The sequence below is a fragment of the Pelecanus crispus genome, chromosome 1, assembly GCF_030463565.1.
Source record: "Pelecanus crispus isolate bPelCri1 chromosome 1, bPelCri1.pri, whole genome shotgun sequence".
Taxonomy (NCBI): Eukaryota; Metazoa; Chordata; class Aves; order Pelecaniformes; family Pelecanidae; genus Pelecanus; species Pelecanus crispus.
In genome coordinates, this window is record NC_134643.1 from 127,820,170 (window position 1) to 127,835,552 (window position 15,383).

Consider the following 15,383-nt stretch of genomic DNA (forward strand, 5'->3'; position numbering starts at 1 on the left):
GGGAGGCCGCGCCGCGGCGGTTGCCGCCTCCCCCGGGCAGCCGAGCCGGAGGCGGCCGTTAGGGCACGCGCGCCCATCGCCTGACGCCCTCGGTGCGGCGGCAGCGGCGGCCCCGCGCGTTCCCCGCCTCCCCGCGCGCGCTGGGAGGCGGGGTGCGTGTGGGGGGGGGGGAGCGGAGGGGAGGCCGAGCGCGTGACGACAGCCGCGCTCCACCCCCCGCGCCTGCTGCCGGCGGCGCCACCTCGGCGGGGCTCGGCGGGGCTGGGATCGCGCGCAGCCATGGAGCCGGAGCGCGAGTGCCGGGTGCTCTCCATCCAGAGCCACGTCGTCCGCGGCTACGTGGGCAACAAGGCGGCCACCTTCCCCCTGCAGGTGAGCGGGCGCGGACGGGCTCCCCCCCCCACCACCCCTCCCGCCGCCGTCCGCCCCGCCGCTCTTCCTCTGCGGGGCGGCGAGGGGCGCCGGGCAGGTGCTCTGACGGCAAGGGCTGCCCGGCGGGCTCCGGCGCCCGGACGGGCGGGCGCCTCCTGCCAAGCGGGGGTGAAGTCAGGGGGGCGGCCCAAAGCAGCCCGCTCAAGTGCCGGAGCGCGGGGCTGAGGCGGGGGGAGCCGCGGGCAGTGACCGTCCCGGGCCTCCCCGCACCCCGGCGAGCCGGGGCCGGGGCCGGTGCGGCTGCGCCTCCCGCCGGCTCCGCGCCGCACGGTGCGGCCGCGGCTGCCGCTAACACCATGTCTTCTTCCTGCTGGCTGCGGGCTGCGGTGCGGCGAGGGCGGGGGGCGAGGGGAGCGCTTCTGGTGGGTCCGCTCGCCTTCGTAGCGCGGTGCCGTGCGGGCGCCGGTGCCCGCCGCCGAGGCGTGTGCTCCGGCGTGGGCCGGCCGCTCCTGCTTGCGGCTCTCCGCGCTGCTGTTAGCCGGCCGAGGCAGCTTGGGCGTGGGTGTCCCGCCGTGGGGACGGGGAGCGGGGCTCGGGGCACCGGCGGCCTTGTGCTGGAACAAAGCTGAGCCCCTCCGGTCCCCGCGGGTGGTGGAGCCGGTGAACCCCCACCCCTGGGTTTCTGAGGAGCGAGGGAAGCTGCGCTGGAGTGTGAGGACCGCTTCGTGACTGTACAAGGCTGGGCCAGAGAAACTGGCTTACGTGGCTCCGGGCTGGAGGGTGTAATTGGATCTTGGCCTTCGTGGCTGTCATGTGCTGGCTTCGGAGCTCCTTGCTAAGTAAGGTCTAGCTGACGGTGGGAAAACATCGCTCTGCTTTGGGGCGAGCCTTCGTACGCCTCGCTGTTCTCTCTCTCTGAAGTGTCTGTATCGTGAGCGGGTTAATTTGGGGCCTTCGCGTCAAGAGGTCTTTGTTCCTTGACACACGTGTGGCTGTACGAAGCTTGCTGTCTAAGAATCTCACTGCCAGAACACGGTGTATTGTGACATCGGTTATCTTGGTGCAGGCTTAACAAACGGTGGTGTAACCTCACTGGACTAGGCAGGAGAGATGGTATGCTCTGATAAATGATGCACTTGAGACCAGGCCTGCAACAAGCTAACATCACACCCCCTTATCACCATCCAATTATAATGTAACCAAGTCTCTTGAAAGTTAGTATATGGTGAAGGGTGATGCACTTATGAAATCCCTTTATTGTGGAAAAATCTGTGTATGTGGAGACCCATACCTGAAAGGCTGTCACGATCTGCAGGCCAACTGTCCCTCCTTTCCCAACAGAATGATCTCTAAATTGTGCTTCCCCCCGCCCCCCCCAACCTCCCCCAGCTATTTTTGTGGTAGCAGAAGGGCACACAGTAGTGCTTATTCCAGAAATCTCCAGTCTCTTAAACTGCTGTCTTCATTTTAATTCCGTATCAAAGGTTCCCTTACTTTTCTGTAACTCAGCCTTTCTGTGGCATGTGAGCTTCTGTGTGGGTGTCTGGTATGTATGAATGTCTCGTATGACTTGGCAAATCGGTTCCTGTAAACAATGACACTGTAAAACACTACTGTAGTTAAAAAGTCCTATTGATGTTGTTCTGAGTTCTGTTTAGGAGGCTATCACACTCACACTGTGTAATGTTCCTCAGCATGTAGCGTTACAAGAAGTTGCCGGGGTGGCGGGAAAAAAGATAGTTGGGGAACAAGTGAACTCGTATCACTACAGGAAGCACTTGAAAATCCTGTGTAGGCAACCCTTAATGAAGCTATGCTTGCTAGAAAGTTATTTAAACCCTGGTTTTGCTAGAACATCAGATGTAGCAAGTTGCCACCAAGTGAAACTTCCCTTTTTTATGTTTTCTTCAAACAAGGAAAGGAATTACAAACCTGAGTTTCTTTATTTTTTTATATATATATAAAAAAATGAAACCTGATGCTAGTCTTGAGGATGGGTACAAATCTGGCATGCTTATGTTATTTCCCATTCTCTTTTTTACTTTGGTCTTCTGAACCAGTAATGGTTAAATGGGGCTGCCTTCTGAGTTCATCAGTATTGAGTGCAAGGCAAGATGTGTGTGAGGTCTGATGGGCTGAAATCCTGACAGAACAGTTCAGGCACCTGCATTTGGACAGCAGCATCCAAATAGAAAACCTGACGTGGTTTCACCTGCTGTTTGCAGACTTCTGCAAAAACATCAGTCATGTTTGAATGACTTGATCTTTGATGGAAGTCTATGACATTATTTATTAGCAATAGCTAGCATAGCACTGTGCACAGCAAAGAACCGCATAGTGTCTTTTTCTAACCAGTTGGTTTTGCTTTATCAGGCTTCCATTACACTAAAAGCTAAAGTATTCTAAAAGTATTTGAAAAGTAGGTGTGTGGAAATACTTTGTCTGTGAAGTATGTGGTAAATGCTTTCTATATAGCAAACACAGCAAAAGAGAGTTAGACCACATATTAGAGAGAGCGGTTATAATAATGGAAGTAATACAGCTGAAGTGAGAAATGCTAGAACCCTTTACACTGTTTCAGCATAAAATATGTTTAAGTAGATCGAGATTTTAGGTTAACTAATAGGTCTTAGAGGAAACGCACACATGCATTTTCCAGGTAGTAAAATGCCAGGAAGTGAACTGTCCTCAGCTGTGCTTGTAATTCTGCCTTGTCAAGAGTTTAAATAGTTTTTACTTGCATGGTTTTACTGTCTCTTTAAAAGTTCTGAGGGTGGTTCTGAATTATTTTTAAAATAGTCATAAGTTATTTCACAACCCCGTAACCTCAGCAGCTTTTGCTGTCGGGAAATGGTTTAGGATTGTGCAACATTTAAGAAAGGAAGAGTGATAGGGTGTGTGTTAACTTACGCAGTTGCCACTGTCAGTCAGATAAATTGTTTTAAAACACCAAAGACTGTTTCTCCTACTTGACTTAAGGGTTGTCGTACTTTTTATGATATAAAATAAAAATGTATGTTTTCACCCTGCCATTCAACATTACTTCTATCATATGTGGTTTTGTCCTTAGAGGGATCTCTTACTTGTTAATTTTAAATAACATTTTAACTTACCTTTCCTGCCCCACCTTCTAGGTAGGTAGAATGTGGCAATAAATAAAGGGTGCAGTACTGGCAAGCAGAGAGTTGCAGTCCTCAAACCACAGGGTGAATACAGAAGTGCAAGCTCATTTCTCTTCTGCAGAGGGACTTAATTCTGACCATCAGGGAAATTTTGGTAGGCAAGTGAATTTGAGGTTCATACACTACAGCCATCATAACATCAGCTCTTGTGAATGAGTATTTTGGCCTGTATGTTCAGTCCTTTGGGCCTCTGAGTTTCCAAGAAAGGTTTGAAAGTACAAGGAGGGGACAGGAGAAAGTCCCAGCCGATTTCACCTGGGCACTGGACATGAGCATTTGGTTGCCACTGGATTAGGTTGTACTCCCGTCTGCAAGCCAGAAACTGTTGATCTTTGCTTATATATAGGTAAGAGTGAGATCCAGAGAGTTTTGTATTTTCTTTTCTTACTTTGTTTGATAATGCTAATGGCACATGATTATGTTGGGGTATTTTTTTCTTTTTGTCTGCCTTAACACTCATAGAATTTGAGAAAATCTTGCCCCTGTTTTGAGTGCTTAATTCTTGACTTTTATATCTGCTTGCCTTGAAGATGGAGCTAAAAGCATGGACAAATACCGTTAATTATTTGGGTCTGGAGAATGAAATTGCCTGTTCTGAATTACAGGACACTACCATAAACAGCTTCTACAGTACAGGATAAGATGGCCTTTTGAAATCTGTTCAATGATTTTCTTTCTCCCCCCCCCGATGAATGGAAGTAGTTGTCTGTTCAGGTATTAATAAGGGCAGATGGTTCTCATTCTTACACTAGTCCTCAGTGATCCTCTCCTGCAAAAGAAACAAGAAGTCTACATTTTTAGATCCTCTTAATTGTAAAAAAGATGGGAAAACAACTTTCGTCAGCACAGATGGTAATTTCTTTGATATTTAAGGATAGTCTTGAATTGCATTGTTCAAGGCCAAGGGTATAATTTGCTTTCATATGCTGAGACCAAAACCGTTATCAGCCTATCTTTAATGATTATCTGCTGTCCTAGCAAAAAAGTTTAAGGTACTTTTTTTCCTTTCTTTTGTTGAACAGTGTGGCCAAACAGATTAAGTCTTGTATAGAAGGAGAGATAGATAAAGAACATCTTTCATTTAAGATGACTACTTGTTCTGTTTTTCGAAACCTACTGTGTTAACCTGTGTTAATTATATGACTTAGAAGAAGGATGAAACAATCAAGTCTTGCAGAGTAATGGTAAGAAATGTCCCTACTGGCTAGCCTGTATTTTTGTTGCAGATCAAAAGCCGAAAAAGCCTGCCCCTTAAACAAAAAATAAATACAAAGATAAAAGAATCTTTTCTCTTTGTAATATCCAAAGATTGTCCTAAATTACATATCTGAAACAAGAATTGTGGCTCTAGATTCATACTTCAAAAGAAGCTTGCGGAAGCATGGTTTTCTTCCTCGCCCCTGTTTTTGTTCTTGTAAGAAAGGTAAACAAGGGACAGATAAGTTTAAAAAAAACAAAACAAAACACACAAAAAACCACCCCCACCAGCCAAAAAGAAAACCCGGAAAACCTCCTGACCCTTCCAGGAAGTCTTATTCATAGCTAAGGAAATAGCATTTTCTTGTTATGTGGATGTCAGTACATGTAGTTGCAAAAGTCCGGTGAATACCATGTGCAAGGTTACGCCCTGAAAAAGACTTATAATCTAAAAGGTCCTAACCAAGTGGTTCCTGGCAGTCTGGGTTTCTAGGAAAAGACTTTATCAGAACTTTCCAGAAAGCACTTGTCCAGATTAACCCGCCCATGAAGAAAGGATGGCTCTGGCTCTCTAGGAGCTCTGATGTACTGTGAGAACTTTGAACTTCTGAGAAGATTGTAGGAGAGGACTTTGGACCTGTATAGTAAGCTGGGAGGGGAGTAGGACAAGAAAGTGGAAAACTTGAAGCTAAATAGAATAAAATAGGGGTGGTGGTCACTTTCGGCTCTTAACATTGCTTGAAGACAGACTAGACTGAGGCAAAGAACTGGGAAAAACAATGGAATCTCACTTAACAGCAGTTATTTACATTTGCGTAGCACTGTAAACTAAGAGATCCCAAATTTCTTGACAAACTTCTTACAGAAATCTTTTCAACTACTAATGCAAAATAATCAATTTGAAAAATTAGGGTAACTTCAGCCTGCCTGAAAGAAGTGCAGCTAGGCCTGCTGATGTGCTATGGACTCTAAAGTTGCAAGACTGAGCAGAGTCTCTAAGAAACAGAGAGCAGGACTAAGTGAATGGTCATCATCTGAGGTCAAGTCTAAGTGTGTGATAGTAGTGTCCATAACTGTTCTTACAAATCACTTAATTGTAGCAGCTTGTTAAATAAGCTTTTGTCGTGAAAATACAGAAATGCTGAGGGATGTTCCCACAGGTTGACTGTATATTACAGTTTAAAAGCTGAAAAAAGGATTTTAAGATGCATTAAAATTTATTTTGCAGTGTGTGTATGGAGCCAGTTGACCATTTTAAACTTTTTAAAAAGGAGATGATAAATATTTACAGTGACTGATCATTATTATAATTTGCTAACTTTTTCACAGTATACTGTGAAAACTGGAACTATGCAGATGCATAGACTGATATTTGACATAATATTTACACTGGAGTGTGTGCTGTAGGAAGAAAGAGTAGTAATCTTTTGATCTAACACAACACAGCAAAGTAGAAAGATTAAGGAGGATCCCATTTGGTGTCTACAAACACATGCAAATGTTTGACTTCAGAGCAAGCAAACTGCCTTACCTTGATTGACCCACTTGCTTTGGGAAAAAAAAATTCAGTTGTCAAGAAATTGCAAATCTTATTAAAGGACTGAAAAACCTTGCCTAAAGGTGGATTTGCACTGTTTGTATGGAGAATATCATGTACTCAGAGACTGAGTAGCAAGTCTTTACTTGCTTAAGGCATTGTTTTTGTTAGGAAATGGCCTTATGTTCTAGCTTTAAGCCTTAGATTTTTTTTATTGTTTGAATTCTTGCAGTTATTATGTCTTATTTCTGCTCCAAATGAAACAGTAGAGAGAATATTTTTTTCCTGAAAAAACAAAAAAGGAGAGACACAGAGTCAATATTGATCAGATATCTGAAAAAAGTGAGCTTCAAGTTAAAGTTAATTTGTATATTAAAATGTACTGAGATAAATTAAAAAATAAAAGGATAATTTGAAATAATAAAATGAATCTTTAACTGTATGTATGAGGATGGTACAAAGATATGCCTGAAGAAAAATAGGTGACATACAAAGCTACTGATACTCATGTAAAATCTCCTTTTTAATAAAGTGTTGTCTCTTACTTTTCATTTTTTCTATTTATATCCAAAATTATGGTCACCTTTTCTTGAAGAGCATATTTAGTCATTTTAAATAAGGGATACAGTATTATCCATGGCTGACTGAACACATGTCAGGCAGGTATTTTCAGCCTCTTCAGGCTGAAAAGATGCAAGTGGAAGTTCCACTTCAGTTGCTTGTGTTGTGTGGAAAATGGGCTTGAGCTGGTGAGGCAAGGTTAATGTGAGGAGTCGGATGTTAGTCCTGGTACATAAAATGCGCATTCTTCTGAAATTACTGTGTGATAGAGTATGCAGCTGTATAGTAATCTATACAGAGGGGAAAAAAAGAAGAAGTGATGAAGATAAAATTTGAAACATGCCAAGCAGATCCATGTTGATAGATAATATGTGCCCCAACAGAAGCCAGACTAGTTCATCATCTTGTGGCTTGGCAGCAGTGGGGTAACTTGTTATAGCAAAAAAGTATTACTGAACTGAAATTTGGCTATGCTGAGCTACCCAAATTTTTTCAAGCCTTTGTTCAGGACTTGTATTTGTTTATGCTAATTCATCTGTGACACCTCTGAGCTTCAGTTCCCTTAACATCTGGAACAATTATCCGTAGAGCAGGAGAGAGAATTGTGATACCAAAGCATCTTACATGGTTCATTTAAAACAAAAAAAACCCAAACCCCAAAAACCCAAACCTCACTTCACCTTCTGTCATCCTATGTAAATTTTAAGCATGTGGACTAGTTTGGGCTGAGTAGAAATCCTTCCATGGTGATTCAACTTCACCCTCTTGGGAATGAATGCGAAGCACCTCTTGCCAGAGGGACGTGTGGGATTGAGGAGGTGCTAGAGCACATACTGAAACATGGTGAGAGTCTCCCCGTGGCAAAGCAAAAGCTGGAGAGCCACTTTCTGATCTGTAGATGCAGTTGTTACTGAAAAGAGAACTAAATGGTTTTCCTTACCAACAAAACCTTTCTGGTCTGATCACAACTGTTCCCCTTCTCACTGCAGGGTCTGGTCATGTTTTAGCTCTCAGAAGAGGATCTGTTTGGAAATCTCAAGCAACTATGACACAGCTATCAATGACATTAATAAGTTGAAGGGAGGAATCCATGGCAATCTTCAAGAATAGCATTCATTAGGTCATCATACTTGAAACTGCCAAAGAAGTGAAGTGCTGGTCTGTCCCACAATATCAGCACAAGACAACATTTTTTCCTGTTACTTAACTTGGCAGATTGCTAGCTAATAAAGCCAAGTATCTTTTCTTTCATACTCCCCTTAATAGTTCTCTATTTACTTATTGTTAACACTAAATTATTTGTTTTCTTCCTGAATTTTACTGTGTTTGTTCATAGCTTCTGTACGTGGGAAGTCTGTCCCCATCTTCTGGAAGAGGAAAGCAAAAGAAGATACATTATAACAGAAAAAAATGTTGGCCAAATTCTCAAAATTTGATACTGTTTTTGCAGAATTATACACCGGGGTTTATGATGATGTATTTAGTAAAGTTTGGTCTAAATCTAATAAATTAAAAGATATATGTATTTTTTTATAAATCTGTGTATCTTCATGTATTTTACAGCATTTGTTTTGGGTGATGAGTACTACTGAACAAGTTTAGGCTGAAGGAAAAGTCTATTTCCATCTGTCCAGCTCTTCAATGTGGTTACTCTCACTTTTCTGGCAGAATACAGCCCCTTTCTCATAGGGGTGCGTACCACGTTACCTGTGGAAACCATCAGACACCTGAGCAGCTAACAGAAATGGAAAAAGTGTTTAAAAAAAATGGTTAAAACTGAGGCCAGCAGGGATAGTATTTCCTGCAGCACATTAATTACTTATTGTTGCTGTTTGTGGACCAGCACAAGCTACAACCCGTGTCACAGCTCATCCCTTTTGTAGCCAAATACTGCTGGTAGCTTTATATTCAGGGTGGTTGTTTCTGTTCTCACTGTAGTTGGTAGAAAGTAATGTGCCTCTGTTTATTCATACAATGACCAAACAAATAAATATATGGCAACTTAGTGTTTAAATTTGAGAGACTTTATATTGTCACCTATCCTCTGGGGTATAGTTTCACGATCTGCTGGCTTCAGTGGCAAAGCCGGAGAGACTCGTGCTCTTCACCTACCACTGCCAGCTGGTTCTTCCACCTGCACTATTTTACCGTCCACTTCAACTCTTCAAGGAAAGTAATTTTGTGAGGCCATGTGGTAAAGTGCTCTGAGAAGCCATCCAGGTTATAAATAACTTGACAGAGAGGGAAAAGAAGAAAATACTTACTTATCTTGCAAGTCAATATCCTGATCCAGTTTGCTACACAGCCCCACAGACAGTTCTTTTGGCACAACTGAGGTGCCAGAGCAGGAACAAGCCCCAGGCTTCTGCACCTGGTATCTGCTGAAGGAAACATTCCTCAAAGACATCTGACTGCTCTGAAGGAATTGGTGAGACATTTAACTGTGCTCTAGAAGCTTCATTCTTTCCCTGCAGTGGCCTTGGTTTGATCTTTACATAACATGACGCCTCTTTCAGGGAGTTGTTTCCTGTTGCGCTTTTACAGGCATCTGTTATCTTGCAGTTTAACGTCTAAAGCCTTGGTAGGAGAGTGGGATCCATTCATAGTTTGCATAAGAAGGCCAAATAAAGCATATGTGCTGGATGAAACAAATCTCTTTCTTGTAGGATAACTCTACCTTAGATGTACATAATATGCTTGCCACGCCTTGCTAATGGACTAGTGGTTAGAGACCTAGCTATCCATAATATGAACAGCAGGATTAAAAAAAAAAAGAAAAGAAAAATCAGAGGAAAAGAATATGTTGTGGGATTCCCCCCCCCGTTTCATTCACTAAAATAAACAAGAGATTAAGTCCATGCCTATTGGACCTATTGCTGCTCTGTATGTTTGCCTCTCCTAATCAGTGTTTGTAAACTTCCTTGCGTAGCACTGTGCAAGATTCCAGTTGGCAGGAGTTTGCAGTGACAAGTATGGTGTTTTTGTCAAATTATATCCAAGTGTAGAAGGAAGCAGCATGAAGATGATGAACCTGCAGATTTTACAGCTCTTCAAAAGAATATGTGATCTGCAACTTCTCCATCTGAAATTAGTATCTAAAGTCACTCTTACTTAACAGTAAACAGTCTCCGGATGGGGGGAGCGATTATTTCTTGGGTGGAAGGCAGTCAGACATGCACGGCACCACCTCATTCTCCAGAAGCTGTTATCTCCTTGTCTTTCATTACCTTAGCCTGTACAAATCAGTGTCTTGCAGATCCATCACTTGATCCCACACCAGATGGAAGGAATGACCTCCTGCCCATAGGAAGGTTAATAGAGCAGCTATACCACAAATTTTTTGACTCTGCAGTTGGGTCGATCCTGAACTGAACTGGTGTAATGCATGGAGTGATGGCGATGAGCGTGTGCATCTTGCAGGCACAAGAGGCTGTTTTGTTTGAGTAGCCTATGAAAAATGTTGATGATGTAGAACAAGGAATTTCTTAGTGCTGAACAAAACAGCTTAGAGGGAATTTTGATAAAGGCACGTATTTTATGTTGTCTTAGTATCTTGCATTGAACAGTTAGCAATGCATACCAATCAGTCTGTCAGGGTGGAAAGTAAAACTGAGTGACCTGGTGGTATTTGCTCTGAAGCATTCCTGTGTTTCCAGGCTTATTTGGAGGAGCATTTTTAAGGCACTACTATCCTTACCTTGAATTTGGCCTGATTGTGTTTCAGTTACGTACTTATATTGCGAGACTTTTCAGAAAAATCAAGAAATATTCAGTATTTGAGAACAAGTTCACTGCAGTCTCAGGCTGTTCTAGCTTTTCTGTTCAGATGGTCACGATGTTACATGGGGCTAGATCAGCCCATCTGCAAATTATCAGTAAGTCACTTTGGCAAAAATTGCAGTCTGCTCTGGCAAAAGAGAGAGGCATTTGTTTTCGCTCCAGTCGTTGGTATGTCCTTTGTGGTGTCCAATGCTAAAGTCAACTTGTAAATCCTGAAAATTGGTATGCAGTTGATCAGAGGTGAAAAGGGAGTGTCGCTCAAGAAAGGGGCATTAGGCTACCTGAGGTGATTATCATCTTGTCTTATTTTTGCTGATGTTTTGCTAGTTGTTGTTGCACCTGAGAACTTGTGGCCATAGAGCAACAATGAAGCTTCAAATAAATGCAGCTGCAGTATCCCAGACTCCCAGTTTCTTCTCATGTATGTTCTTTTGTAACTGAAAAGCTAAGTTGGGAAGGAAAGCAAGCAGTTTAAGAGATGCATGGAGTTTGTCTTCAGACTACAAGAAGTTGAGGTGAAAGGTAGGTTCAGGTAGGGAAAGGCATGGTGGTTGGTGGTTTTTCAGGGTTTGTTTTTTTTTTTAGCGTGAGGGTGAACAGTTCTAATCAGGAAGTTTGTTCGTATATTCTTGATTTTTTTTTTTTTTCCTTTTGGTGTGTGTGTATTGTTCGTATAGTCTTTGTATAGTGGATTTGTGTCCTGGTTTCGGCTGGGATAGAGTTAATTTTCTTCCTAGTAGCAGGCATAGTGCTGTGTTTTGGATTTAGTAGGAGAAGAATGTTGATAACACACTGATGGGTTTAGTTGTTGCTGAGTACTGCTTACGCTAGTCAAGGACTTTTCAGCTTCCCATGCTCTGCCAGGTGCACAAGAAACTGGGAGGGGGCACAGCCAGAATAGTTGATCCAAACTGGCCAAAGGGCTATTCCATACCATATGACGTCATGCTCAGTATAGAAACTGGGGGGGTTGGCCAGGGAGTAGCGATCGCTGCTTGGGAACTGTCTGGGTATCGGTTGGTGGGTGGTGAGCAATTGCATTGTGCATCACTTGCTTTGTATATTATTATTATTATCATCATTATTATATTATTATCATTACTATTTTACTTTACTTCAATTATTAAACTGTTCTTATCTCAACCCAGGAGTGGGTTTCTCACTCTTACTCCTCCAATTCTCTCCCCCATCCCATCCGGGTAGGGGGAGTGAGCGAGCGGCTGCGTGGTGCTTAGTTGCTGGCTGGGGCTAAACCACGACAATTTGGTAGGGTTTTTTTAAAGACTATAAAGTTCTCTCGTTTTTAACAAGTATCAGATACTGTCCAAGTACTGTTCTTTTATATCTGTAACAGCCTTTCCTGTGTTTCCTGTGTCTGTCACTGGTGAAATAACTTCCCCCCCGCCCCCCCCCCCCCCCCCCCCAAGGTCATCTGCTGTATTTTTTATTGTCTGTTTTGTAATTGTCTGTTTCTAACCTCAGAATTTGAAGTGGCCTGTTTGGTACCTGACTCTGGATTAATGAATCACCAACATACATCTCCAGCATTCCTGTTCCTAAGCTAGTTTATTTGCTCTTGTATTTCTATCCTGGCACAATATCTCCAATATCTTAATGATTTGTCTTTGCAGTGCTTTGTCAAATGCTGCAATAAAATACAGCTGTATTATACGTACAGAGTTCTCATTATCTACTTGATATGGTATATTAAAAGCTCAGAAAGAGAAAAAAAGAGATCAGGTTAGTCAATAGCAGTTTCAGTTCGGTTTATCAACCCACGCCAACAATTATGCCTGCTTCATTAATTGCCAGGACATGCCTTTTCATTTTCCCAAGCTCCTTTTCTCAAACTGAATTTGTGTTCTAGTTTTCTACACCCAGTGCAATGTATGTTTTTTGATTCGGTATCAAATGGAAGGAGATGCAAGAGCTGGCACACAGTGACTGAGGTGTAAGCTGCAACTGGGAAATCCTTTCTCTTTCTCCCTCTCCAAATTAATTTGGCTACAGAAATTCAGCCTTTTTAAATATGTTTCTGTTCCATGTCCAGAGGAATACAGTGGAGCAATGATGTTTATTGGAACTACAGTGATGGCCGGGTAAGGTAAAGTTCCAAACTGTAGTATATAAACATCAGCACATACATGCATACTTGTAATACAATGGATACATAAAGTGTTTCATGGCCTGATACAGAGGCTTCCTTACTGGAAAGTATTGCTCCCACTGCTTTGCAAAAAAACGCCCAAAAACTCAATTATCTTGTTTGACGGGGTAATTTTAACTGTGGCATTGAAGTTAACTCTGTTAATGACTTTGAGATAAGCTCATTTTTAATATATCTAAAAAAACTAGAAGGGATGGAATGGTTTTGGTTTATGTGATATAGGGATTTTTGCAGACAAATACAGGTATTACTGGCTAATTCAGTTTGTGGATTGTACACATGATCTGCTAAAAGTCAGCAGTTTGGGGCCTTACCACAAGATTTCTTGAAAATTCTTCATAAATTATGTTTATTTAAGTCTCTGCAACCCGCTTTGTTTATATATGTCTTAATGCTATAAAACTTTGTCCTTTGACTGATGCGTCTGTCAGTGTTGCATTGCTACAAGACAAATTTTCCTGTCGATGTAGGGCCTACCATTTGTGTCCTGTTAATAGCAATAAAGCCATCTGTGATCTAAATTTGGACGAGGAGGGAGGTCCTCTGGAAGAAAATATGATCATACAGTGGGGCTCTTCAAGCCCGTGATTGGTTCCATGTTGCTGTCATGTTCTCTCAGATATAGGCCCTCTGAAGTAAATCAATGTGCCTTGTGCAGTCATGTGCAGGGAACTCTTTTACTTCCAGTACATACATCCTGGTTCTGGTGGGCTGCTGGTTAATACTTTTGAGATGCCTTCCCCTCGCATGAGGCACTGGGTACGTTCTGTTGGTACACCTGTCTGCTTTCAGCTTCTTTTTTTGGCCCAGATCCATTTATTGGCCTTATGCTAACTCACCTTGTTGTTGAATTTCCTTATGTTAACGATGTTTGTGGAGGCAGAGAAGTAAGACTGCAATTAGGCAATTATTAAGTATGTTAATTAAAATTCATAGTCACAGTTAAGATGTTTGTGTTGGGATAAACGTCACATGATCTTAAGCTTAATAAAAACTAGTGTGTTTATTTGTATTTTGTGTGTATATATTAGAGATGTAGGTTTTGCTCTTTAATATTAATTTCTGTTTTTTAAAATGTTACTGTGTGCTTTAAATGATATAAATCAAAGCACTTCCCCATTACTCGAAAAGCTTGACTGGCTCTTGAAGCAGGACTTTTTTCCTTTCTGTAGAGCCCCTAGGCTTGTCATGTGCTTCCATTAACGTTTGAAAATTAAACACTACTTTTTGTTTTGAGTATATTGGAAGGCTTCCATAAAAAGCCATTAATTTGTGGAGAAAAGTAGAGTTTTTTTGAGTCTGTTGTAGTTGCAGCAGCAGGTGGCATGGTCTGTGTTCTGAAAAAGTACAAGACCACACGTATTGTACAGATCATGGCAGCGCACAGAGAGAGTACATATAATGCAGTATAATTGATTCTGCACAGCATAAGTGCTCTAAGCTGTTCTTTGGCGGCTGGGTAAGGACCAGTGTCTTGTTCCTAGCTGTATTGTTACTGTATGTGTGAGGAAGAGGACATTGGCTTTTACATTTGAGTTCAAGTGATACTAGTTTAAGCACAATGCTTTGCAGAGTGATGGTGTCCTGTCTTTGTCACTGTTTATCGATAATATGGTCTCACATGAGCATAACGCTTGTCCAGTTCACAGGGGTCTGTGAAGACTTACATTTTTAATGCTTTAAGGAGGCAAATATGCAGTATTCAAAACAGCATTTTTTTTTTTTTACAACTTCTGTCACTGAAATCTGTAGTAGTGCTATGCTTAAGATAGCAGGATGGTAGACCGTGTTCTCCAGATGCCTTCCTTCTACTTCTTTAAATGACAGCACAATGGTTAGGAAGGGTCTGGAAATACGAAATGATCTGGAGGTCAGATTGTGATGATCTCCCTGTGCTTTAGAACTTACATATCTTGATCAAGAGCGCAGCTAGCGGAGAAATCCTTCAGTAGCACTTACTGCTTATTTTTACCAGGAGGATGAGTGCATGCACTAAAAGTTATGAGGGTAATATACTCTTTCTGAACTGGCTTAAACCGACATCCTCATGTCTGTTGTGGTTCCTTACTTCTCAGGCTCTCCGCAAGGACGTGTTTTCTCTCCAGAGACAATTGCTCTCAACTCTGGCAAGAGATTTCAGTGGGGGTGTAGGTCAGAGTCTGAGCCAGCTTGCAATAAAGACAAGACTGACCATCACTTCTAAGTGAAAGCAGTGAGATCTGCCTGGGTTTCATGACTTTGTGAATCATTCCTAGGCATCACAATTTAGTCATCGAGTAGGAAAGCAGCTGAAATTAGTGGTTGTTTCTGAAAATATACCTGCATGTTGAGCTTGCCCAGTAAAGGAAAACAAATCAGTAGCACAGCTGAGTTTACATACCTGGATCCTTGATTTGGAATCCTGCGCATAATTCACTCTGCTGCCTTTTTAGGCTCGCTCTGGATGGTTTTGGTTCAGTTGTCTTGTCTGTGTTAACCTTCTCACTATTCTTAATATTTATTGCTACTTTGCTCTTAGTCATCAGGCTGTTACCATCCATTGGCACACAGGACAGGACATACCTGGCTTGGATAGTTCATCATTTGA

General features: G+C 42.4%; 1 protein-coding gene across 1 annotated transcript in view; it reads left to right on the forward strand.

Moving 5' to 3' along the window:
- The first annotated feature begins 279 nt into the window (after positions 1–279).
- The window catches only part of PDXK (pyridoxal kinase), a 50,447-nt gene continuing 35,343 nt past the window's right edge, over positions 280–15,383 (forward strand). Inside the window, exon 1 of the mRNA XM_075723811.1 lies at positions 280–372. Within this exon, the coding sequence (XP_075579926.1) occupies positions 280–372 (93 nt within the window). The remainder of the gene's footprint in view (positions 373–15,383) is intronic.